Source organism: Melospiza georgiana, chromosome 7 (genome assembly GCF_028018845.1).
Source record: "Melospiza georgiana isolate bMelGeo1 chromosome 7, bMelGeo1.pri, whole genome shotgun sequence".
In the NCBI taxonomy this organism is placed as follows: domain Eukaryota; kingdom Metazoa; phylum Chordata; class Aves; order Passeriformes; family Passerellidae; genus Melospiza; species Melospiza georgiana.
Window position 1 is genome coordinate 4,465,404 of NC_080436.1, and position 27,140 is coordinate 4,492,543.

General features: G+C 48.8%; 1 protein-coding gene across 1 annotated transcript; it reads left to right on the top strand.

Moving 5' to 3' along the window:
- On the top strand, nt 1-27,140 carry TWIST2 (twist family bHLH transcription factor 2). The gene is made up of 2 exons (XM_058028246.1): nt 1-512; nt 26,514-27,140. The coding sequence occupies exon 1, from the start codon at nt 1-3 to the stop codon at nt 481-483; it is 483 nt and encodes a 160-aa protein (XP_057884229.1). The 3' UTR covers nt 484-512; nt 26,514-27,140.

Here is a 27,140-nt window from a genome sequence, read left to right on the forward strand (position 1 = left end):
ATGGAAGAAAGCTCCAGTTCTCCTGTTTCCCCTGTGGATAGCTTGGGGACCAGTGAAGAGGAGCTGGAAAGGCAGCCAAAGAGATTTGGCAGGAAGAGAAGATACAGTAAGAAGTCCAGCGAAGATGGCAGCCCCAACCCAGGGAAGAGGGGGAAAAAGTCCAGTCCCAGCTCCCAATCTTACGAAGAACTGCAGAGCCAGAGGATCCTGGCCAACGTCAGAGAGCGGCAGAGGACTCAGTCGCTCAACGAAGCTTTTGCCGCCCTGAGGAAAATCATCCCCACGCTGCCCTCTGACAAACTGAGTAAAATCCAGACGCTCAAGCTGGCGGCTCGGTACATAGACTTCCTCTACCAGGTGCTACAGAGCGACGAGATGGACAGTAAGATGACGAGCTGCAGTTACGTGGCTCACGAGAGGCTCAGTTATGCCTTCTCCGTGTGGAGGATGGAGGGAGCGTGGTCCATGTCGGCCTCCCACTAGCCACCGCCCGGGCCGGGCCAGCCCAAGGGGTAGGTACCCATTTCTCTTCTCCTGAATGATGCTCTGGGTCTGTCTCCCTCCCTTTGCCCTTTGTGGAATGCTGGGGATGCTGATGGGTTTGGGGTCACCGACCTGGAGGGCAGCGTAGGCAGGTCCAGTTCTTCCCGCTCCCCCCCTGTGCCGGAGGAAATTCAAATAAATGGAGCTTCCAGGAAGGCAAAAAATGAGATATCTCCAAAATTTTGGGGCGTGGGGGAGGGAAATAATAATCAGCATGCTTTTGCTCTGTGGGATTGGGGAGTAAGAGGGGGATGGTGTTGAGAGCTGGGTGATGAGGGACAGAGGGGAAACCGTCACCGTGTGACATTTGCCAGAAAGCGCTGCTTTGGAGAAGGGCTCGGAGAGGAAAAGGTGATGGCCACAATGGGCTGACAAGGCGATCCAAAACAGCTGCTGCCCCGCTCTGTGGGTGCCTGCACCCCAAAAACCCCAGTGCTGAGCCCCGTGGTGGTCACATCCCCTCCCAGCTGGGGGGCCAGGGGTCAGCAGGACCCACGCGGGGCTCGGCTACGGGTTCGCCCCAGGTTGTGTTTCTCTTAAAAGAAACAAGCAGCAGATGTCGGCTGCAGTCCCGGGCTGTGCCCCTTCCCCCTCACACAGCAGAAAGCAAACAGACATAGGAGAAAGCCTGCTAAATTTTTGGGTTTGTCCAGTTTCCCTTCCCCAAAGTGACGGTAAAGCAGCGGCTGGCGTTAGGCGCAGTTTCTTATTTACTCTCCTCACCAAACCCTTCCTCGTCACTTTCCATTAGCAGAAAACTACTTCCTCTTCAGCTGCCTTTGTAATATTCTGGGAGGGAGGAATAAACAGTCAGAAAGGAGAGGGGAAAAAAGCCTTTTAATAACACCCTCATCTCCAGCTAATTAAGCAGAGCAGCTCTGCGTAGTGTCAGCTAGAGTTTGGGTCTGGCCGGGCGCTGTCTGGTGCTCCCTACATAAAACAGAGCCCACAAACCCATTTCACCAAGCAAACACTCTGAAGGGACATTTTTCCCCGCCACCCTTATGATGTAAAAATGAAATAATTTCATCATGTGCAGAGTTGAAGAGGAAAGTTTATCCCAGCCCATTGGCCGGGCTTGTTTAAAGAGGCAAATCCATCTTTGTTCAGTCAGCAATGAACGGCCCCTTTGAATAAATAATATATAGAACCAGGCAAAAACTTGATGCAACTGCAGTGCCTCACTTCAAAAAGGTAAAAAATTGTGAAACCAGGACTTACTAGTGGCGTAAAACGGACTTAAAACCATCTTAGATGTAAATGTTTCGCATGCATCCTGAAATGGTTTGGAATTTGCACTTTGGTGCTGGAATTAAGTTCTTCTAGTGATTCCCCAAAATATGAAAAAAAGTCTCAAAATTGGTTATTCTGCCCACTGCAAGAGCTGCGTGTTGTTTCATTTTATTTAAATAGGTAACACTGTTGTTGTGGGGTTTATGGCCATCTCTGGCATTTTTATATTTTGCATGTCGTGCCCCGATTTCAACTGCAGAAATCCAAATCTGAGTGGGTTTTTCAAAAGCAAAACCCTCCGTTTATACAACAGAGAGCCTTTTCTCATGCTAATCTGGCTAAAAAACTGCAGCAAACAGATTAAAAAAAAAATCCCCACACAAAAACCCAGGCTTCTTGTCAAAACCAGATGTAAAATGTCCCGAACACATATTTCTTCAGCAGTTTAGATTGGCTGAATAGGAAAGTGCTGGGCTGGAACAATGCATTGATTCTGTTGTTTCCCAAATGATGTGTTGCCATTAGCCAAGGATGGTTGGAAATCTGTTATCTAATACACAACCCTCCTAGCACACGGGGCAAAACTTGCCTTTTTTAAACCGTGTTTTAGGCCCCACGTTGGTTAAATTATTATTAACATTGCTCTGATGAGGCAGATTTTATGGGTAGGTGCTCAGATTGTTCCCATCTCCAAAAAAATGTGTGGATATAATGGAAAAATCGCGATGCAGAACCAAACCCCAGCACGTTTTGCTTTGATTTGGAATAAATCGGAATTCGGCTCCTTCGCCATAACCCAGTGCTCCGAGGTGGCTCTTGCAGAGGAAGATCCCAAACTTTGCCCCTTTGCCTGTGCCTGTGCTGTGCAGGAACACGCGTGTGGTTGGACTGTTGAAAAGGTTGTTGACAAATGGCCTGGTGCGGTGCGGTGTCAAATTCTATCGTTTATGGCGACAGAAATTACGGCTGCCAGAAAATAAAAAATAAAGCTACAACGAGGTCCTCAAGAAACCCTTGAGAACAGGCAAGTTTAGTTGGGTGGTGGGACTTTTTACGGGCTGGAGGGGAGCAGCCTGTGCTGCCCCAATGGACAAAAAATCCATAAGAAATTGCTGTGTGGGTTTGGGATCAGCGCCTGCCTTTCCTAGGGAGTAGGAACTGCAAACGTGGGGTGAGCGCCGGTCAGGCTGGGCTGCCATCCTCCCTTTTCCTGAGGTTTTGGGAAGAGAGAAGCAAGGAAAGGTTTTCTCCTTAGGGGAAGGCTCATTCCCCTCTGGCTGCAAGCAAAACAAAAATCAGAGGAGCTGTTTGATTAGAAAATCAGAGCCTTGGGAACTGGGAAAATGCCACCTGGCCCCTGCGAACGTCAGCAGGCCGCTGCTGCTCGCTCCCCTGGCCACGAGAGCTTTTCCTGTTCTGCTCCATGGAATTCCAGACAACTGACTCCGGGAGTTGCAGGAGAAACAGGCGCAGATTTTGCACCTCTAGGACTGCAGTGGGATGTTTCAGCCGAGCCTTCCTTCCCCCCAAAATCTCCCCATCCTCACCGCCAGCACCTGCGCCCTTCCCCTCGCAGCCACCTTTCCCTTTTGCTTTCAAAATGTTCCACAGGCTCTAAACTGAAAAAGAACAAACCAGGAACAAAAGTATATTTCCTGATATTTGTTTTGTTAGGGATTAAACCTGTCCAGCTGGGATGGCAGGACCAGCAGCACAGCCCTGAGCCCCGCACCAGTAAGACCAGTCTGCTGCTCCTTCCCACTCACTGGGGACGAGCTCTTTGCGTCCTCTGGGCTGGCACTGGCACTGGGAAATGCTTTTCCCACCTTTTCCATGCTGGAGAAGCCACGTTTAATGCGTGTGTTCAACCCAGAGCCCTCATCCCATCGCCCCTTCAGATTTGCAGGGCTGTTTCCAGTATAAAACACCAGCATCCTATTTCATTTTTCTCCTTAAAGGAGCAAACAGATGTTATCTCTGCTGGCCCTGGGAACAAAACCTAACTCTATAGTGTCTGCACAGTTAACTGGGGGTGTAGTGACACTGGAACGAAGCCCTTTTTTGTCCCAAAAGCCCCATTTTTTTATACGCATCCCTCAAAAAATGTAAATAAGTTTCCTTGACAGGAAGGATTGTAAAGTTTGGTATTTACATTAATAGCCTTGTAGCGGCGGGGAGGGGTGGGGGTTTCATCTCAGTGCATTTAAAAAGCCCAGCAAAATGCATTTTGGATCCTCTGTTTACGTTCGTGTCTTTCCTTGGGAAAGGATAAATCTGTTAGCCAGCAGACACCAAACACGCTGCAGTCAGCCAAAAACCGCTCAGGCTCGGGGATCTTTGAAAAAGAGGGTGCAAGGGAAATGCTCCGGAGAAGGAGACATGCGAAGAGACAAATCTGCCAGGAGGCTAGACGCAAATAAATTAATTACCCATCAGAAAGAGCTGGAGACACGCATGGCGGAGGGAAAATGCAGGATCGGGTCCGAAGGAACGCTTAGAAAAGTGGTAAAAACATGTTATTACTTAATCTGCTGGAGGCAGAGCTGCGGTGAAACTCCTATCGGGAGAGATGTGCGTTGAAGGGTCATTAAGGGAACAATCGAGGCAGACATTTGGGCTAAGTAGACCTAATTTGTCTCCAAATTAGTCATCCTCACACCGCTCGGCTCTGCAGAGCAGCCCTGATTTTCAAAGCATCCTCATTAAAACGAAGGGAGAGATTGAAACGCTTCTCCTGAGCAGCCTCCCCTTCACATTCCTTCCTACGGTGCTTTTTGGGGGCATAATTCCTGCAGTTCTAGGTAGCGGTGATAAATGAGCCCTGGAGATCACAGCGGGCTCTCACAGAGCTGGGACAGATCCTGTAACCACCGCTGAGATCTCTTTTGGGGACATTTCATGTCACTCTTTCCCCCGGCAATATAATTATTTTTATAGCCGTAGCCCTCAGAATCATTTCCATGTGCTTCAGCACGGCTTTGAAATCTCCGAGCCCAAACCCTCCAGAATTTATGTCTTGTTGGAGAGCTACAGGAAGGGTTTGATGAGGCCACGAGCGTGGAAAGGATCGGCACCAGAGCCCCGAAACACAGAGCGAGCTGGAAATGCCGTCAGGGAATTACAGCTGGATGGGGAAAGCGGATCTTTCAGGGACCCTTTTCACCCCTCTTCCCAGGTTTTGCAGAAAGTTGGGAAGGGGGGAGAAAAAGCAAATTGCTCCTTGTAAGGTGCTGATCCCACCAGACACCTCGGTGGCTGCTCGGAGCTCCTGCTTCCCTTCTTCAGGCAAATTTGGAAGTGACGAAAACCAAGAAACCATCCAGATGGATATTAGCAGGCTCGCGCTAATTAATGATCAGTTCTCAAGAATTAAAACAGTAGAAATATTTGCCAGGGATTAAAAAAAAAAAAAAAAAAGGCAAAAAACCGAAAAAACAAACAACAAAACACCAAAACAACACTTGGCATCCCGGCATTAATTAGATTTGTAGTTGTGGACGATGACCACTCAGCAACAACAACTAATCACACAGAAAGAGCAAATTAACTCAGCCAGCCCATAAATCAAGGCAAGGCAGCCCTTGCCCTCAGACCCATCCCTTTAACCACTTCCACACCAGCCCCGATGTCCTTGTCCTTCCCCTGCCAGTTGTGCAGCAAAAACGTGGGAATCAGAGCTCTGCGAGCTCTTTGGGATGTGCTTCTCCTCCTGCCTTTGGGGGGTAAAACAGAGGATCCCTCTTTGAATTTTGTGATCTGCCACCCAGAGCCCAAGGTTATCAGTGTTTAGCAGTAAGGAGGGTTTTCCCTCGGGAATGGGGGAGGAAAAAAAAAAATCAGTCTTTCTCTGTCACATCAAGGGAAGCCGCGTTCAGGAATTTGGAGACAGGTTCCTTGCAGGAGGAGGGTGCAAACGGGACAGAGAGGTTTGGTTACCACTCCCATAAAAACGTGAAATAAGCGGCAACAACTCCTAAGCCCCGCTGTTAACAGAGGGCTCTAAGTGGCCATTAGATCCCTGAATTCTCCGGATTTGTTCCCTGGCTTCTCCGGGTCTTTTTTTGTGGAAAAGGTCTGCTGATCTAGTACTCCAAAACGAGCACAGGAAAGGCAGCACGGATTCTTCATTTCCAAACCAGCGGCCAGGGAGTGTCTGGCACTGCCCAGGGGCTGGGATCCACCTGGATTCAACCTCTCTTTGCTATAATTACGTGATTTGGGATTTTAAAATTTATTTTTTTTACACCCTTGCTTCGGCAAGGGGTGGGATTGAGGAAGATCCGCTCTCCCCCAGATCACAAAAGTGGTCAGAACACCAAAACAGAAAATAATCCTTGTGCCCTGCACTCTGTGGTGAGCGACAGTCCCTGCTCTTCCTCCCATCTCCTCTCCACCTTTCAACCACAGCCTGGAAAACAGAAAAAGGAGGAGGTGGGGGCGAGAGAAGAGACAGATGTCTACGGGTTCAGCTTGAGATATATATTTACTGGAAGAGGTCCAGTAAGCCTGGCCTAGCTTTAATTGAATTCCTAATAAGATAGTTTTGCCTTGTTAGCTGCCACCCCCAAGAAGCATTTCCTTTAAGAGTTATCAGACCTGCCAAACACATGCTTTAAAATGCATGAATTGGTGGGTTTTGGGTGAGTTTAGCCACCAGAAATCCTCGTGCAGTCATTTATCTGATTATGCCCTCGGTTTTAGCTGTTCAGGCCTCCTTTAAAAATCATATGTTTGTGCTTAAATGTAAATAAACCCAATTGCTCTGCTGAAATGGGGGAATCATGGCTGTGCTGAGCCTCCTATTAAAAATAATTAGTTAATCCAGCTTGGAAAATTCAGTAGGGTGGGATGAAGCCAGGGAGAAGCTTTCATAGGAAAAACAGCATTTTGGGTGGCTGGGGTGAGGGGGTCGCCAAGGTATCCACCCAGTGTCCCCAAAACCAAACTCCTCAACAAAACTAACCCGACAGAGACACAAAAACTCACATTTCAGGCTGACCCTTATGGCAAATTTTATGCACATCACGATGTGATTTCTCTGTGTGAGAAATTCGGCTCCTTAGGCAGAATTTCTGTCTGGGAGGAGAAACTCAGAAATGCAAGGAATAAAACAAAGAAAATAGTGGACTTGGGAAGAAGATGAACTGGGAGATGCTTCCCAGCAAACAACCTGGCATTGGCAACTGCAGACAAGCCACCTTGTTAAGGGAAGAAAGGAGTTTAGAGTTTAATCTACCAGCACAAAACCCACCTGGGCCCACCAGAAACTCCAGTACCATCACCCATGAATGCTGTCAGGACCACGCTTGTCCTGAAGCACAAAAATCCCACCCTGAATATGGCCAGGACAGAGATGCAACAAAACTTATTAATGACCCCTTAATCAAAGGGGTTTGGATGGGGAAAATAGGTTTTCTATTTTACCAGCTGAGCATTTGCCCCCCTGTCCTTCTCATGTGTAGCCCACCGGGATGCCCAGTACCACCTCCACTCCGTAATCCCCCAAAATTCATCCTACAGGCATTTTTATGCCAGTTCTTGTGAGTTTGAGTCTTTCTTCCCCCAAACACACAGGTGAGCTCTCCCATCAGTGGGCTCCCGAGTGTAGGATGAATGGCAGGAATTGAGCCTCTGCATGGAAGCAGAGCATTTTCACCCATGGTAGTGCTTCTGGGAGCACCAGGGAATCACCCCCTTGGAAATTTCCCAGTGAGAAACCAGGGCATAAAACCACATCATAAAAACAGGCCGGATGAGATAACAGCAGTTTATTAAAAAAGCATTCTGCACACAGCATATTAACTTGTACTTTTGCACATCGGATAAGATGGCTATTCTGCATATTTTAATTTATTTTGCTTAATTATCTTGCCTGATAAGCCCAGGAAATTTCTGATAGCACCAAGCCCTTTTTGCTGCAGTAATTGTGAGCGCGGTGCTCCGGGCGCGGCCTCGCAATCTCCAAAGCTCCTTTCCAGCTCCGTGGGGGTTTGTGCACAGAACAACCCGACATTTTACAAGGGCTTTTTCATCCATGACCCCAAAAGGGGCTGTTTAAGAGATGCAGCACTAAATAATCTGTTTTATACCAGATGGGGCTGAAATGTTTGCTGCTGGAAGGGAGCTGGAGTGCGGCGGAGCGGCCGCGTTCTGTCCTCCATGGTGGTGTGATGAGCTTGCACTTGGGTTTTGGGACTGAGAAGAGTTTCAGGCTTTTGAACTGTTTAAATCAGCTCGGACCTCGTGAACAGGGGAGATCAGAGATCCCTTTCCAGAGATTCCCTTGGAAATTTACAATCAAACAATCTGATGATCAACATTTCTTGTTGTAATGCGCGCAAATGAATAGCTCACCGCTGCTTTTCCTGTTCACTCCAGGGAAGCTGGTAGTGGAGAGCGCCCCAAAAAGACCCTGTCACACCAAACCCACAATTCCAGGAACCCCCAGGGCAATGCCATGCGCCCAGAAGGCTGAGGGTAGGGAATTGGGAGCTCAAAACACGCTGATTTTCAATAGGACCGAGTTAATCTGGAAGCTTTCCTCCTAAGCGCTGTTATTTTGTAAACCAGGCAATACTTTCACTCCCAAGGAATGGAAAAAGGTAAATATTTTAAAGTTGCCGAGGGAAACAGACACGACTGAAAATTGTAGCTATTCCTTAACTGTGCATATTCGTGGAATTGTAAGATTTTTCAGGCTAATAATGTCAGAATCAATTTGTGGAATCATATGGTTTTTCGGGATAATCATGTCAGAATCAGAGAGAAAAATCTCCTGGCCTGAAACACAACAGTCTGAAATCTATTCCCGCTTTTTCATACTGGTTTATTGTTCTCACATATGCATCACTGGCTCATTTTCTGCTGCAATTAGCGAGGTTTTCATGTCCACTGCAATGCCCGAGGTATGTGTACAAGTCCCAAGGACACTCACCTCTGCTCCTCCAGAAAATAAAACCTCCTGTTTAGAGCACATTCAGAGCTATTTCCTAATGCCATCATTTCACCAGCTGTGAAATGTATTTTTGTCCCCCAAATGCTGTTTTTCCTTAATCTTTTGCTGAAATGCTACTGCACAGTTTCTCACACAGCTACAGCCACATTTATGTTGTTTGAAGATCCAAAAGCTCTTTCTGGAGAGGAAATCCATAGGCTCCCCCCCTGCCTTGAATTACTCATCCACTGCACTGCTCAGGCTGCCTTGCAGCTTCTCTGCAGCTCAGGCACATCCTTAAAATTGCACACGGGGCTAAAATATTCCAAAAACCAGGAGGGTTTGGGCCGTTTCTGAAAGAGGGAGAGGAGGAGATGAAGGTTTCCTGGAGCTGTCACAGGGAGCCTGGGCCAGAAATCAATGCCTAAAACTTTTCAGGGGGAAAGCTGCTGGGACAATTTGGGACCTGGGTGTTTGGAGCTGCTCCACTGAGGTGCAAACAGGGACAATGAGGCACAAGCAGGCCAGAACTCAGGACTGAGTTGTGACCCTGTGGCGAGATTTACCCCAACTCCCAGCTTCTTCCAGGAGAATGCCCAAGCCAGGAATGCCAAACCACCCTCAATGACAGTGCTGGCACTGCTGGCACCCCAATCCTTAACCCTGGTCCCCTCTCCAGCCCCTCGGAGCAGGAGAGGAACCCTGGATATTTGGGCTCTCCCTCTCCCTGGCTGCCAACATCCCAGCAGCATGGAGGGATGCAGGGACACCAGGCTTTGCTCCAGCAGGTCCAGGAGGCATTGGATAGGACTGGGAGACAGATGAGGCTGCTCCGTTTCCATTCTCTTAGGAAACTTAAGAATTTTTATAAAAAAGCGAGCGAGGATTTGGCAGCGAGCGGAGGGTGGGGATGCCTGCCAAGGCCTGGACAGCTGCACCTTCTTCACTAGCAAGTTGTGTGATCAGCTAGGGCCGTGCTGAAAGCCAAGAGGAGTTACCAGAGCTGCCACATCGCATTTGGCTGATCCTCCCTCTGGGAGACACCTTAAAGAAACAAACCCACCCTAAGAGCTCCGCCAGCGCCAGCACAGCAGAACCGGGGGTCACCCCACAGGCTCGGGGTGCTGCTCTGGTGCTTCCCCCGCTTTGCCTTTCCCCAATTTGGGATCCAAGATGAGGGGACAGGGGAGGAGGAGACTTATCCGAGGCTGTTTTTCCATATTTTGCTGGCGTACCGAAGCCCTGCCTGCCCCTCCCGAGCTCGCCCGGACCTTCCCGACAGCTTGAAATAACCCAGGAAATTGTGCAAAGGCTGCGGCGGGCCCGGCCCGGCCGGCGTGAGGGAGGGAGGGACACCAGGCCCGGCAGCCAGCACCAAAGGTGGCACTACTGCACCCCACATTGTAAAACTTTGTTCTGCTGGGCTCTTCAAAGTACCAGGAGTGTCACAGCAAACAGAGGGAGGGAGGTGTGATGGGCTGCGAGGGGATTTGGGGAGAACCGATGTGACTGCAGAGCCCCAGCCGCGGCTGAGGGAGCCTCCCCTCCCGGCAGATAGAGGGACAAAAGGCTCTCAGATGAATTCTTAAACAGAAAATTATCCCCCCTTTCCTTCGAGAGAAAAGCAAGAGATCTATCTCCAGGTGTTACCCCATCCCCTTCATCTCCAAGCACTTCCCAGGCTTGAAGATTTCACTTCAAGCTCATCACTGAAACAAGCTCCAAAGGCTCCCCTCGCACAGCCTGCCACGTGTATTCCCATTCCCCTCACAAAGCTCATTTTCCCTTGCAAACATCTCCAAAATCTCCTTCCAAGCGCCCGTGCTCGCTCCAAAGCTGCTCTGAGGTGCCCACTCCCCACACGTTTGTGCACAGACATTTCTGGCCACGTTCCTTCCTCTCTCCCCAGCAGCTGCAAATTCCCAGGTTGGGAGAAGGAAAAGGTGGAAAAACCACAGGAGCTGCTGGCTCAGCACCTGCTGGCACTAGAGGGCAGGGTAAACTGCATTAAATAAAGAATCAGGTGGGGTTGGGGTTGCATCCCAAGAGAACATCTCCTGTGTGTCCATCAGGGATATCTGGGAGCAGCTAGGAGCTGTCTCACTGCCGGAGAAAAGGAGGAACCAAATTTTGCACTTTTGGTTGGTGATCATCAGGACAGCAGACTCCCAGATTGTTTAATTTAGGGTCAGAGTGTGCTTCCACCTTGCAGTCATAGCTGCCTTTCTAAAAGAAAAACTCTTAAAAAAAAATTCTCATTTCTCTGCTGTGTTTTCCTGAGTATGCGATTAACCCTGATCAGTCCTCCTCTTAACAGGAGATTTTAAATTAGCTCCAAACACAAAAAGCACAGGTTTATGCTTTCCTTTATCAACAGCCACTCCAATAAACAACCTCAGTTTTTAAAGATGACTCCAAGAAGGTCAGGAAGCACAGTCATTTCTAGCAGGGAAAAACCACACAGAGCTGGCAAGGCAATTCGTGGCCTAAACACAAGGAACAAAACCTCCCAGGTCAGCCCTAATCCTGCAGGACAAGCATCCTCCAGAGCTGCTGGTAGCCACAGAAAGCATCTGCCCTTCCCTGAGGGACTGGGTTCCTTAAAAATCCAAAGACTGGGGTGCCCACAGGGCTCCTGCAGCACCTCAACACAGGCTGAGACCCCAAAAACTGCACAGAGAGCTGGCAGGACCATCCTGAAGATCCTGGGGCAGGGAGAGGAGAGGGACAAACCCCAAAATCTGAAAGATTTCAAGGATCACTTAGAAGAGAGTCACTAAATGCTGCTGGGCAGGAGAAATGCAGGGGTTTGGTTGGGATTTGGGAGTGAAAATGTCTCAGGCCTGCTTTGCTGCTAAGGAACAAGGGGGGGTCTGTAACTCCCCACTGAAAAAAGGGGGTTTGAAGTGTCAGATTTTACCCTTTTCTGACTTAGAAATGGGGTAATTGAGAGGCATTTTAAATTATTTTTTTTTTTATTTTCAGTCTGATAAGAATTTATGCTATTACAATCAGAAGTTAACTATTTCTCTAAAGCATCTAGTTAATTTGTAAGGTTGTTTTTTTGAAACTTGTTTCTAGTTCTATTCCTCTCTCAATAATGTTTGTTTTATTCAAAATATTCATTAAATATACCCCCAAAAATAAAACCACACACATACACATGGAAGCACAGCAAATTGCAGAGGCGATGGGTGAGGAGGGAGCCTCCAGCTTGCTCCCATCTGATCTGGTCACCTCCATCCTGTTTTCCACTGCTTTTGGCAGGCAGCAGAAGTGCCACGGGACACTGAGGCTCTTTCCAGCTGATGCCCTGCTGGATGGTGCCTCAGTTTCCCCTTCAAAAAGCAAATATTAACTCTTGCAATGCCCGCCTTGCCCCTCCCCAGCAGGCAGGACCTTGCCAGCAGAGGGAAAGGATTCACGTGCCACCAGGGCTGGATTTACATTCAGCCCTTTCTATTCCTTTCACAGCTTCTCATCTCAGAGATCTGAATTGCAGATGTTGCTGTGCCTCACATTTGGAGCGGGACAAAAACGGAAGGAAAAAGGTTAAGCAGCTCTGTGAGTCACTCCAATACACGACCTACTGTTGATTTAGAAACCTACCTCGGCTGTAAATACACAATAAGCTTCTCTGAAGTGTTTAACCTCTTGTATTCTGTCCAGAAAAACTAATAAATGAGAGCAAAACATCCCTCCTGAGTCACAGAAGCAACAAAGCTGGAAAACCCTGCCGTGGGTTCAGCTCTGAGGATAAACTGACCCGAAACAAGTGACCTAAGGAGGGAGGGGAAAAATAAAAAAGAGGTATTAGTGGGGCAGATAATGAAGAGAGCAGGCTGTGCTGCTCTCTGGGACCTGCTCCAGGCAGCAAAGGCAGGAAAAAACTTCCCAAACAAGCAGAGAGAGGCTGTGCCATGAATAAAATAAAATACACCCCAAACCAGTAGCGGGACTCTGGCTCCACAGGCACCCAATTGGTGCACCCAGACTCTCCTTGGAGTTGCACAGGCTCCTCACACCCATCACAACCCCAAATCATTTATCCACAGGCAGCTTTTCTGGGGCTTTTGGGAGGCAGAGGGCATGTCAGCCACATAACTGGGGAAGGGCTGGGAGAAGAATTGCAAGCAGGAGAATTAGCTTTGCCACAGGTCTTGCCATGCATCAGTGCCAGGGCAGCTCAGGAGAGGGCAAGCTGGGCATGGAAATGTCCTGATTTCAGCTTTGGAAATGTCCTAATTCTAGCTTTGGAAAGCCCTGTGAGTTTTGGAAGGCAGCTGAACCATCCAACCCCCCCCTCCACACACACACACACACACACCACCCCCCCAACTTCAAATATCTTGTTGAATCATCTTTTGTCTTCAAAGCAGAGGGTGTAGCAGCGGAAGGAGAGCCTTCCCTGGGATTTGAGGCACTGAGTGGGAGTTGAGAGAAAGGCCAGCATCTGCTGATCTCAGGGTACCACCAGGAGAATTCTGCACCAGGATCCCGAGGAGGTCACTTGGGCTGGAGCCATCCCGAGGCCTCCGGCTCGAGCAGGATCCTGCAAAGTGACTGAGGGGGGCTAGATAGTCCCAACAACCCCAGTGATTAAAGGGAAAGATGATGAGCCAGCAGTTCCAGCATAAATCAGGCTGGCCTTAAAGATTTGGGCGTGATTTAAATCGGCAGAGCTGTGGCTCACAAACCACCAGAGGTTTTTGTAGGGATGGGGATACTTCAAATAAAAATAAAAGTCACTGCTCTGGTCAGCACACAGATGTAAAACTCAGGCTAGGGAAAACTGCTTGAGTAGTGCTGCTGGATAATTCAGGCCCAAATACCTCTTGGAGTAATTTTCCTCCAGTCCCTCCTTATTCCAAGGCAATTTCCAGTTCTAATCAGACATGAACTAAGGCAGGATTCCAGAAATTTTATTTAAAGCTCTTTTTTTTGCTTGTTTAGAACTCAAAGATTATGTACTCAAGCTTTTCCACCTAAAGACCAAAAGATGGAAATTTACCCTATTAAAAATACTACATTAACTGATTAATTAAGTTAATAATCTGTTGGGGTTGATGATGAGCAGACTGAAGTCAAAGAGATTTAGGGCTCCTCCAGAGTTGGGAGTTTTTTGAAAGACACCAAGTTTTCTTGATCCTTTTGAGAGTTCCAGCCTAAACTCCTATTCAGCAGCCTTTATCATTTAGTTGCTCTTTGGCTCTCTAGGAAAAACTAAAATCCCTGACACACAAGAGCAGCATAAGTAAGGATGAAGCAGCATTGTCAAGTTTGGAATGCACAGCTCAAGTCCAGGTGAAGGCACAAGTTGGTTCAGAGCTGTCCCAGGCTGTCTCCATGTCTGGTTTCAGCTCCTTTTCCTGGCAAGAAAAATCCCACAGGTATTCCCTTGCTCAGTTCATCAAGATGATTTGGCTGGATCTCACCAGGGAGCCAGGCAGTGAGTCCCCAAAAATTAAGCCCCCATGCACACAGGAGGATCTTGGCATCCATGGAAAAGGGCAGCAGATCCCCTCAGAGCAGACACAAATCACCAATTCCAGCAGCCAGGGCCTGGCTTGTGTAACCAGGCACTGGAGGAATAAACTCAGGTCTTTTCACCCTCAAAGATCTTTCAGCTCCCTTCCAACCCAAACCAATCCACGATTAATGAAGCAGAGATGGAAATCATTTGGAGGAGTCCAAGAGCCTCATCCCCTGGACTTATGGCCATCCCAAAAGCAGAGGTGGGACAGCGAAGTGAGGAGATGGGAGCAGAATGGGGATAATCTCTGGAAGGAAAAGCAACGCCAGCAGCTCTCCTGATGTGTTTGGAGCTGGCACAGTCCTGCCAGCCTCCTTATTCCAACCCCACAGAGCTTGGGAACAGCATGCAAACACTTGGAAGGGAAGGAAGAAAGCATTTAATAAGTCTGAAATAATTTTCTTACAAATTCATTAGCTATTATTTCAGCTGTGTGACCTCCTGAAGGGACTTTCTAGAGGGCCAGATTATGCAGTCAACTGAAAATATAAATAAGTATGGAGAGGGCAAAGATCACTTTTTCCAGCCAAAGTGTGTGGGATGTCAGGTTAGGGTTCCTGTCGGGTGCATCCGTGCACTTCCAGGAGGGGAGCCTGGCCCAGCACTTGCATTTCTTCTGCCATTTCAGGCAAAATCATCTCATTTATTGGGGTTGATCTCAATTACTGCTGCTTTTAGGGCTGCTTTAACCTGAATGTCTGTGCATAGATTCACACTTATATTTACTGCAGGGGAAGGGCTGTATTGGAGGTGAAAAGTGCAGCGCACATAGAGATACAGATCTTCCCCAGCCCTGGAAGTGTCCAGGGCCAGGTTGGATGGAGCTTGGAGCCTGGGATAGCAAGAGTGTCTCTGTCCGTGGCAGAGGGAAGAACAAGATGAGATTTCAGGTCCCTTCCAGCCCAAATCATTCTGTGATTTTCTGGTATGGTGAGACCCATCTGTGCCTGTGTAACAACGGCAACTAGGAATTTCAAAAGAAAACCAAAGCATTTTAATGGGTAAAAAGCACACAGAGGAGTGAGAAGTTCTTAAATTGAGTCACCCCAGACATTCTCCACACTCAGATATTTAATGGAATCTGGGATCACAGATGATCTGTGTGTTGTGTGCGGAAGCACAAACACATTTCTCTAGACAGAGACAGATCCAAGCTTCCCTATTCTCTCCCTGCATTCAATCTCATTCCCTAATAAGCCTCTAAACCCTCATTTCAGTCACAAAATGTAACACCCAGCCTCCCTCCCTTCACAAATATCACACGCTGGTTTAACCTGGAGAATTCCAAACTTAAACATCTTGTACTGCAAATATAAACCGTGTATAAAACTCAGTTGTACAGAGCAGAAAAGCTGTTCAGCATCAACCAGAGGTTCCCTTCACCCCTGGCCTTGAAAAAACCCAGTCTAGAGGAAACTGTCGGATCAGACGACCTGTAAAGGTTTCTCCCAACCCAAACCAGTTTGAGATTCCCTGAGCTGCAAACCCGAGCAGAGGAGCCCATCAGCAAGTTCTGAGCAAGCCCCTGGCTCGCAGCAGCACCAGCTTGGCTCAGCTGGGCTCAGCTGGGCTCAGCTCTGCCTGCAGCAGAGCCCAGAGAGAAGCAGCACGGCCAAGCTCCAGCACGGAGCCTTTGTTGGGAGCAGATGCTGCTCCTGCTGCTCCCCCCAGAGCAGGGATTGCATCAGTGCCACAGGTTATTATCCCAGCGGGAACCTCGCAGGGGTCACTCGCCGAGGCTCAAACAAGCCCAGCTTTTGCAGCTGGCAAACCTAAACAAGGCCAGCCAGCTGCTGCCGAGCTGAGTCAGCCGCGCTCGCTCGTCCACTTAACCCGTTCCTTTAATCACCCAAACCCCCAAAACCTGACAACTGCAGACAGGAGAACACACATCTGCCCTTCTGCAGCATGACAGGCTGGAAAGGACCGTGGAAACCGATTTTCCAGGGCTTTTTTTCCCTCGGCTGCTGAGTGCGTGCTGCACACAAATCATGTTCCTGGGAGTCTCTGGCTGTGCCTGCTCTGAGTCAGCAGAGCATGTGCTAAACCCCAGCCGGCCAGCGGGGCGAGCAGCTCACACTGAAATATTGAACATGTGATTGCATCCTCTGCTAAACACTGTCCAGCCGATCTGTTTGCTCCTGGAGCAGCTCACACTGAAATATTGAACATGTGATTGCATCCTCTGCCAAACACCAACCAGCTGATCTTTTTGCTTCTCGAGCAGCATGCACTAAAATGTTGAAAATGTGATCGCATCCTCTGCTAAACACTGACCAGCAGATCTGCGTGCTCCTCGAGTGTGGAGGTACCAGTTGTGGGTTTCTCTGTGTCTTGGCTGAAGGCACTTGAGATAGTAATTCATGTTTGGACTCAAGTGTTTCTTATTTCTTATCAGTAAAACAGTCTCACTATTGGGAGTTCTGCAGCTTTTCATTAGAAGGCACAAAATGGCCAACAAGCTCTTGTTACAAGGTGTTTTAAAGCTAAACCATCCAATTAAGAGCTGACACCTGGATTATTTCCCCTTTTAACCCAATAACTGATCCCACAGAGCTGCAATGGGGGCTTTTCTGCCCAATTACAAAATGCCACCCAAACCCATGAAGAAGAATGAGGAAGAAACCCAGGATGACACCCTGTGCCCTCCATCTTGCTGCCATCCACAACATACTAAAAATCCCAAAACCTCAATTTCTCACCAAGTGATACACCTACACTACTCTCTATTTCACACTTTTGTGGATTCCAGTCTATCTTGAACTCTAGGACGCTTTCTCCACGAATGAGGGTCAAATTCAGCGCTGCCCTGGGGGTCAGGGCACCCCAGAGAAGACAGAGAAATATTCCCTGTGCCCTGGGTTTCCACACTCGAGCAGCACACACTGAAATATTGAACATTTGATTGCATCCTCTGCTAAACACTGCCCAGCCAATCTGCCTGCTCCTTGAGCAGAGAGGCTCCACCTCTGCACGCTTCTTCCTCCGAAAATTTGAACTTGGTGTTTGCTCCCCTTTGGAAAGCAGCAGCAAGGGAGGGATAACTTTGTTTTACCTCTAAAATCCAAAAGTGTGATCAAAAGGTGACACAGGAGATCTGAAGGGATCTATTGATAGGAAAGGGACAGGGAGCAGCAACACAGACAGCAAGCAGAATTAAACAAGATTCTAGAAATCATAAGTCTGTCATTGCTTCGGGAATTAGACCCCTCAGGGTGTCCATTGATGGGAGGGGAGGCTTTTGGAGCAGAGCAGAGGGTTGGGAAGCTCCCTGCGCTATCCAGGCTGGAAACTGAAGAGAGTGTGAGTAAGATCTGGCTCCCTGTCCTGCTCCCTGCGGTTTGCCTTTGGACCCATGGAGAAGTTTCAGAGAAGCCCATAAAGCAGCTGGCCAGCCCCATGCTGGGCTCAAGGCAGTGGTGCTGCTCCTGGGAGTCTTGGAAAGATGATTCATGGATGCTCAGAGCCCGGACAGGGAGCAGGGGGGATGCGCTGACCACAGGAGGAGGATGGCAGCATCCAAACCCACAGAAATAAACATTAAATATCCCCACCCTGACCAGCCACTGTGCTGTTGCCTGCATCAAGTCCAACTCCTGGCCCTGCACAAGGGACCCCAAGGAATTGGGCACCCCCAGGAAGCCCTTGGGAAGAGGCTGGCAAGGAGAGGAGGAAGAAGAGGAAAGAGAGGGGTAGAGATGATTATAAACACCAGGGAAGGGAATGGGCTGAGTACCTTAAAGGACTGGGGCTGAAATCCATAGGGCTTGATGTAAGAAGCCAAGGTTTAAGGGTTTTAAACCTGCTTTGAATGGGATATTCTGTGATTCTAAGCATGGGTAAAGCCATCTGCATGGAAGGCAGCAGCTGTAAAGTTTAGGAAAAACAACCGTACTGTGCAGTATTTGCACTAAAGGCTGGAAGAAATGTGGGGCTGAGGAGAGATGTGGGAATCAGGGTGGCTTTTGCCAGGCTTGTGCTGTGCTGATGTAGCTTCCAGGCCAAGGAAAAGGGAGAGAAAAAGCCCTGGGGCAGGAGGAGATAAGGCAGGCAGAGCAAGCCAGGCCTGTCACACCTATTCAAATTCCAACTCACTGTCACCATTCCCAGGGTGCCAAAACCCCAATCCCAATGATTTACCTCAGCCCCACAAAACCCAGAGTGGCTCACTCCATGCCGAGGACTCCTTCCCCCAGCAGGATTGTTTGTCAAATAAAATACAACTCCCCCTTCACGAGGGCAGCACCCTCTAACCCCAGGTATTTTAAAGAGTTGAGCAATTCTTGCCGTAAAAAAAAGATCAGAGGGCCTTTATTGACTGCAGCAGGGTTAAGCCGGTTTATTCCAAGTGAGAATTTGGCCCCTTGACTTCAAGGAAGACATGCTGATTAATCCCAGATGGAGATCTGGCCAGGCACAATCCCTTCCCAAAGTCCTGGGGCTGAATCACCTCCACTGCTCAGAGCCCAGGGAGTTACTGAGGAACAAGGAACAGCACCTGCCATGTGGGAAACACTGAGGATGGGACCAGGGAATTGGGATTGAGGAATTTAGGGACCTTCAGGGTGTGCCTTATAATGGGGGGGAAGATGCCAGAGTAGCATCCTTTCTCCTGCAGACATCTGGGAATGTCACCTGGGATGGGAGTCTAAAACCTGGGCATTGAGCACAGTGGGCAAGGAGATGGGGAATCTTCCTTGCTTCTTCCCACTGAGAGCTCCATGTGGTGTTTTGTAAGGATCCATAAGAGTAAAAACAGGATTAAATCCATCCATGCTTCAGGAAAAGCTGCCCCAGCATTTCTTTGGCAGTTTTGAGAAGCAAACACAGCTTCATTCCTACTCCAAATGCCAAGAAAAAGGATCTTTTTTCAGCAATCATCTCCAAGGCTAACTCAGGACAGGCAAGATTTTGCTTCCCAGAGTTGTAGGCACCAATGCCATACTTTTTGCAGGAAAGGGTAAAATCCTTTACATGTGTGCCCATGGGGAGATGGCAAAACTGTGGATAAACACCAGAATTCACCAATTCCAAGGCGGGTATTGATGAAGTTTTGGGTCTTAAATGCAGAGGGGGTGGTGGAAAGGCTTCCCTTTGGCCAATAATATCTGGTCTCCTAAAACCTCCCCCACCAGGGGCAATTTTTATTGCAGGAACATTAAAACTTCACAGCTGTGGGATGGCAGTGTCTCTCCCCAAATTCCCCCTGGGGGTCTCTGGCCCAGGTTTGCATGGTGCAAGCCAGGGGGACTCTTGCTGAGGGCTTTGCGTGCGGAGGACTCTCCTGAGGAGGGGGAAACGCCTGAGCTGCCGGCTCCCCGCTCCAAGCTGTGTTTGTGAGGGCCAGCATCTGGAGCGGGGTGGGAGCCGAGGGCTGATGGGCAGCAGCACACGTACAGCTGTGCACATCTGGCCCGCAGGTGTCTCAGCTGCTTTGTGTCAGGGACGTGAAAAAGCACCCCGAGTTCCCGGGGCAGTCGTACCTGTCCCGTGGATTGTTCCCAGAAGCCCCCAGAATTCCGTGGGTTTTTTGTCTCTGCTTTTTAGTGGGTGGCCCCAATTTTTTTTTTTGTTTGTTTTTCCATTATTTTATTTGAAAGAAGGAGTTTAAACCCTAGATGCTTTTAAAACAGGGGGGTTGTGTTGTTATTAATTCCACTGGCATTAATCCACGCAGCTGAGTCAGTCATAATGGATGGCTGTCATCCTTCCCCTGATTTACTCCTAGGAGTAAAGGTTACTATAGAGCCTTTGTGCTGCACTGGTGAAAAAAACTGAGGCTGCTCCTCTTTATGCTCAGCCACAGGTACAGCCAGACTTGCTCCCAAAATATTTAATCTGCGCAAGGACAGGCCAAGTGGGAAAACATAGGAAAAGTCTCATCCATGGGGTAGGAAAATCCCGGAGCATCCCACAGGGATGCTGCTGCTGCTGCTGGGGTTTGGGAACTGCAGCTGCACACAGGAAAACTGTGAGAGCAGAGGAGCTGCTGGCTGAGCAGGCCAGACCAACAGAGTTCCCTTGGAAAAAGAAGAAAGGCACAGATGTATATGTTTATTTTTAGAGAAGGTGTCTTTCCTAGAATTTGTATTATTTTGGCAGGAGCGCTGAGGGGGTGGAGGAAAGGTTTCCCTTGGCCAATAATATCTGCTCTGCTGAAACAGGGTGGAGGCAGGGGGGTGTTCTCACAGCCCAGTTCATATCTCAGTTGTGTTTATCCCTGTAGAGGCATAGAGGGACCAGAGACCATGTCCCAGTGACTGCCAGCTTTGTCCTAAATTAAATCAAATTAAATTCTCCCTCAGGCTGCCAGCTGTGTCTGTACAGGGTGGGATATGTCACTGTGAGCATCTCAGCAGAAGCAGATGGATCACCTGTGACAACTCCACCCTCCTTCTCTGATTTCCAGCAGCCATTCCCACTGCTTTGGCCCCGTTTTGGGAGTGCATTTCAGCCTGGCAGCTGGAGCCCTCCTGGATCCGAGAAGGCTGCAGGATGTGGGACCTAGGAGGCAGAGGAAGGTGGAAATGTGGTGTGAGCCTCAGAGCCGCTTTTTAGGGACACATCAGTGTCTGTGCAAGCTCTCCTCCCCAGCCTGGGTATTTCCCTGGAGCTGCACCAGGAGAACACCTCGTTCCCTGCCCTTTTGTCCCACACCCCTCTCCTGTTTTTGGTGTGGGGCAGTGGATTTGAGCCAGAGAAAGCGACGATGAGCTCTGCTAGCCAGGAGGGCCGGTAGGGGCCACTCCTGCCCCTCTTTGCCCCCATCCCTGGCCCAGGAGATGCCACTGGTGTCCCTCAGTGCTTGTTCCCCCAAACCACCCACCAGGCAGCCAGGCGGCTCCTGGCTCTCCCAAACTACACGGGGCAGCTCTGCTGCTTTTCCCTGCTCCACTGCTCATTAGCGGCTTCCGCCCCTCGGCAATTCCGAGCTGCCATTCCAGTGATGTGCTGCCAAGGTTTTCAAAAGGGGGCTCCCACAAACCTGCCTCCTCCTCCTCCTCCAGCTGCCACCAGCCCTGCTCGGCCTGTGGAGGAGTGCAGGGCTGGGGGAAACGCGCCGTTGCTGTTTAAAGTTTTTTTTTTAATGTTGGTTTAAAGCTGTTTTTATATTTGTTTTAACTTTCTGGTGAGGGAGGGACGCAGCACCTTGGGGCCAACATTCCTGGCTGCCCAAATATTGCTGCAGGGAGGCAGAACCTAACAGAGAACATCTGAGCATCCCAGCAGCAAAGTGCTTCACTTGTCAGCATTCCCTTCTCCTCCCTGTGGGGAGCACAGGCCCACAAGACTGATTTTAGCTGAATTCAATCTTTTAGTTTGATTTGACATGAAATGTTGAAGAATTGGCTCCTTCTAGGTGTTTTGGAAAACCTTCCCAAAGTTTTTCCATGGGAAGTTGTTGAGCCCACAGGTAGAAGCCGTTGAATTCCTCTGCTTGGTGAGCATCCCTCTCTTCTTCTCCATTCAAGGCCAGGTTGGACAGGGCTTGGAGCAACCTGAGATAGTGGAAACTGTCACTACCCATGGCAGGGGGTGAAATGAGATGGACTTTAAGGTCCCTTCCAACCCAAACCACTCTGGGATTCTATGGACAACAATGACCCTTTCTGCAGCTGTGTGAGGGGGGAAAAAATATTTAAAGCAAAATTACGGAGCCATTCCTGGCAATATGTGAGAGGAGCACTCACAACTGGAGCTCTCTAACCTCGTGGCCGTGCTCCATCCTGCTCCAATGGCTGGGAGCAGACCCAGGCAGGAAGGACCAGGGCTCTCCCCTTGGCTTCTTCTTGTGGCATCACCTCTTTATGATCCTCCCTGGACAGTGAGGTGTCAGCAAACTGATGCACAAGAAGGTGTGGAGAGGAAGAAACAGCCCCAGGGAGAGGAGACAAAGCCCCAGTCTCCATTTCCCCATGCCACACACCCATCAAACTGCTCCTGATAACAAACTGGGGAGCTGCAGGACACAGGGAGGATGTTTCACCCCCAGCCAGCCATGGGCAGATAAATCCCCCAAGCTCTGCAAAGGCTGGGCTGACTCAGAGAGAGGCTTCTCCCCGGGGCTCAGGAATGAGCCTCTGCCAGGGATGTGTTTTGAAATGGTTTCCCAGCTGTAAGATGCACATAATTGTGGCTTTGCCTTCATCTGGGAGACTTCAAGAGCGGATGGTTGATAAGGATGGAGCAGCAGAGGCAGCGCAGCCCGAGCCAGGGGATCTGGTTTCAGTCTGTCCCTACCCGCAGCACTCGATCTGATTTTGGCCTTCTCTCCACCCCCTCGCACGGACACAATTATCTGAATTCCTTACCCTGCTGCTTCCTCCCCTCTGAAGCCTTGCAGCCTGCTCCTGCTGCCTTTTCCAGGGCTCCCTCCTTTCCTGCCTCAAGGGATTTCTGCTGGGTTTACCCTTTCCTGGTAACACCCCAAAAATCAAGGGATTTCTTCTGGGTTTAGGCTTTTCTGGTGGGAAACATCCCCCCCAAAAAATCAAGGGAGTTCTGCTGTTTTAAGGTGCCTTTTTTTTTGTAAATTGAAACATGCTTATATTTAAATTAAATAAGCTTAAATTTAAATGAATTTGAGCATTTTAAACTTAAGCAAGGCCAGATTGGATGAGGTCCCGAGCAACCTGGTCTGATGGAAGGTGTCCCTGCCCATGAAATGGGATGAGCTTTAAGGTCCCTTCCAGCCCAAACCACCCTCTGGAGTGGCTGCCATCGATTCTGGCTGCAGGGAGAGCTCAGAACTCTGAGAACTTCATGAAATAATTTGGAAACATGCCTTCAGCAGTGATCCTCCCAGTCATGGGGATGCCATCAGCAATTTTGGCTGTTTCCCACTCTCCCCATACCCTGAAACAGCTGGGCCGTATTTTTTATTTGCCCACAAGACAAAAACAAGGGCAACAAAGGAATCAAGGCCAAGTGTCCAAACCTGACCGTGGATCTTTTGATTGCTCTATGCCACAGGGCTTTTTAGGGGAGTTATTCCCAAAACAGCTAGGAATGATGGCTCCTGAGCCCAGGAATGGGATTTGAGTGATTTTCTAAAGCAGGAGCATCACCTTTTGTGCTGTAACCCAGCATTGCTTGAAGCTACTGGTGGGACTATTCCAGAATAATTTTTTACACTAGAAAGATGAGAGATTCAGTGAGGAATAAAATTCCTCACTCTGAGTGTGGTGAGGCCCTGGCACAGGGTGCCCAAAGCAGCTGTGGCTGCCCCTGGATCCCTGGAAGTGTTTAAGGAAGGGCTTGGAGCAACATGGGATAGTGGAAGGCATCTCTGACCATGGCAGGCATGGAACAGGATGGACTTTACAATCCCTCCCAACCCAAACCATTCTGGGATTCTATGAATGCCACATTTTCCTCACCTTGACGTGTTTGCTCTGTCCCATCTTGTTCAGGCCTTACCTCTGAGAAGAACCAACCCCACATGGGATTTCTCCTTCCCCATTCACCCTAAAACGTGCCTGGGATGTAGGGAAAGAAAACAAAAAGGCCCTGGGGGCAGAGCCTTTTTTCTACACCCTCAACTTTAAAAGAAATTGCAAAAGCTACCTTAAAAAAAAAAAAACCAACAACCAAAACCAAAACAAAACAGCAAAACCCACCAAAACCAAAAAACCCAAACAAACTCCAGCAGTTTTCCTGCATTTCACATTTCATTTGCACTCTCGGCCATGTCACGGAAATGATTTCAATCCTTTTGTAACCAAACCCACCCCAATCCTGTATAAGCAAAGGCCTGGGGGACCTGTTGGGAAATTTCCTGCAGCCAGGGCCGTGCTCCTGCTGCCACCTTCCATCAGGCCAGCAGCTCCCTGCTCCTCTGACATCCATGCTGGGCTGGGGAATGCTTCAAAAACAGGGAAAAATGGATCAGCAAAGGCCTCAGACAGAGGAAGCTGTGCTGAGGCAGAGCATCACAGCTGGGCTCTGTGTTAGGATAAGAGAAATGCTTGGAAATCCCCAAGAAATCCCAGGAGAAAGCAGTTCCCATCCCTGGGAGTGTGCAAGGCCAGCTTGGATGGCTCACAGAGGTTTTGGGGGCATTTTTGCTCTTCCTCAGCCCTTCCTTCCCTCTGCAATAGCCAAACAGGGCCAGGTTGCTGACATGAGGATCACATGCCAGATTCACAGTGTGATTTCAGAGTGTGATTTCAGAGGGATTTCAGAGTCTGATTGCAGAGCCTGATTTCAGAGTGTGATTTCAGAGTGTGATTTCAGAGTGTGATTTCAGTGTGATTTCAGAGTGTGATTTCAGAGGGATTTCAGAGTGTGATTTCAGAGTCTGATTGCAGAGCCTGATTTCAGAGCGTGATTTCAGAGTGTGATTTCAGAGTGTGATTTCAGAGGGATTTCAGTGTGATTTCAGAGTGTGATTTCAGAGGGATTTCAGAGTGTGATTTCAGAGTCTGATTGCAGAGCCTGATTTCAGAGTGTGATTTCAGAGTGTTATTTCAGAGTCTGATTTCAGAGTGTGATTTCAGAGTGTGATTTCAGAGTCTGATTGCAGAGCCTGATTTCAGAGTGTGATTTCAGAGTGTGATTTCAGAGTGTGATTTCAGAGGGATTTCAGAGTCTGATTTCAGAGTCTGATTGCAGAGCCTGATTTCAGAGTCTGATTTCAAAGTGATTTCAGTCTGATTTCAGAGTGATTTCAGAGCCTAATTTCAGAGTGTGATTTCAGAGTGTGATTTCAGAGCCCAATTTCAGAGTGTGATCGCAGAGCCTGATTTCAGAGTGTGATTTCAGAGTGATTTCAGAGTGTGATTTCAGAGTTATTTCAGAGTGATTTCAGAGTCTGATTACAGACCCTTATTTCAGAGTCTGATTTCAGAGCACCATTTCACAGAATCACAGCACAGTCTGGGTCGAAAGGCTCCTCAAAGCCAATCCAGTTCCAGGGAACCAGCATGAGGTGGAATGTGGCAGAGCCATCCCAGAACTCTGGAAAATCTACAATCCACAGGGCAGGCCATCACCATCCCCTCACCATAACAGGGAGAAAAATCAGCACCGAAGTGCTGTGGAATTCCCAGTTTTCTCCAGCTGGAGGTGGAAACCAGAAAGAACCAGTGGGAAGGAGCAGCCTCGGGGCAGCAGCAGCCAGAGCAGGGGGTCCTAGCCAGAGTTAAAGACATCAGCTCTGCCCCAGGAGCAGCTTTGTGCTGAGCTCTCTGCTCTTGGGTGGGATTTAAAAAAAATCCCTGGAAGCAGACCAGCTTTTTATCTGGTTTCACCTCGGTTTTGTGTCAGCCATATTCAGAGAGGAGCAGGGCACAGCAAAACCTCGTGTGACCATCCTCCACCCCTTCCTTCTGCTGGCTGGAAAAAAAAATAAGTTAAAAAAAATAAAATCAGCAAATTGCTCCGTGGTATCTTCCTCCTCCCTGGGTTTCATTTTGCTTTCCTGGAGCCCTCCCTGGATGGGGAAAGGGTCAGCCTGTCATCTGTCAGACGTGGGCATCCCCAAACCACCGGGAGAGGTGGAGCTCTCCAAAGTGCTCCTGGGCAGCCCGACAAGTCCCCGAGCTGGTCTGCAGAATGTGGCTGTAATTAGATAATTAATAACTTGGAGAGGGAAAGGAAAGGAAATCAGCTAAATGGAAGCTTTCCTCAGTGGGAGGAAATAATTATATCTGCTTTTTGATATCTGAGCTGAGGTGGCTTTGCTGAAGGCAGGAACAGCACCTTGCCTGCAAAGCCATCCCTGCCCTGAGCAGGAGAGGGGATCCCAGGGGCACTGCTGGGTCATGGAGTTTGTCCCACAGAATTTACCCTGCTCCGGGAAGGGTTCCACGCCAGGTTGGAGCAATCTGGGATAGTGGAAGTTGTCCCTGCCCATGTCAGGGAGGAGGAATGAGAAGAGCTTTAATGTCCTTCCCAACCCGAACCATTCTGGGATTCTGCTGCTTGGATGGATACATTGCTCCTGCCTAGAGATTTACCATTTTAAACCCCACTGCAAACCAGGCTGTGACATTACCAGACTCTGAATTTAGGCTGTCTATCCAAAAGCCTAAGGAATTGTGCTTCCACTTGCACACTGGAACTTGCCCAGTGCCTGCATTAACTCCACGCTGCTGGAACCAGGGGCAGGATTCAACACCTGCTGATGAACCACAGCCTGGATTTGTAGGGAAAAAGCCCTTCCCACACAACCTAGCTCAGAAAGATGTCCTGCATTTTTTGGTGTATTTATTTATTTTTCTTCTCTTTTCTTTTTTTTTTTTTTTTTTTTTTTTTCCTTTTCTCCAGACTGTCCAGTGTCTGCGACTGAAGTGGAATTGGGATATATCCAAGTTTGTAGCTTCTGAAACCTTAAAAACCTCAAGAAAACTGGTCCGAAAGACCCCTCTTGACCTCCCTCGCTCTGAACTCTTGCAGAGCATTTCAGACTGAGTAGCAAAACAGCACCCAAGAGAAGGGGCTGAGCCTTTGCAGCATCTCTCCCCAGAACGACTGACCAAAGAGAGAAGGAGAAGCAACATTCCTGGTTGTTCATTGTTGTTGGGGTTCTGTGTCTGTCTGTCTGTCCGTGCGTTTGGTGTTTTATCGCTAATTTTTTATTTTATTTTTTTTTTCTGGAAACAATCTTAATTCAGGAACGCATTTATGAGGCATCTTTGGGTTCGAGTTTTACTTCCCCTTAACTGTATTCTTCTTTTTATTTTTTTTTTTTTTAATTCCAAACCTGATTTCTTGTACAGTCATGGCAAAACTGGACCAAGGCTCTCAGCAAAAAGACGAAAAGAAGGGAAAAAGCCCACCACTATGCCCCCAGCTCCCTGCATGAATTGTTTCAAGTACAGCCTGGATTACAGACTGCCCTCCACACTCTGCCACCTCTCCCTTATTGCTCCATGATTTGCTACCACTCATCCC

Coding starts and splice junctions, on each gene's coding strand:
- TWIST2 (XM_058028246.1), top strand. CDS start 1: ATGGAAGAAAGCTCCAGTTCTCCTGTTTCCCCTGTGGATAGCTTGGGG.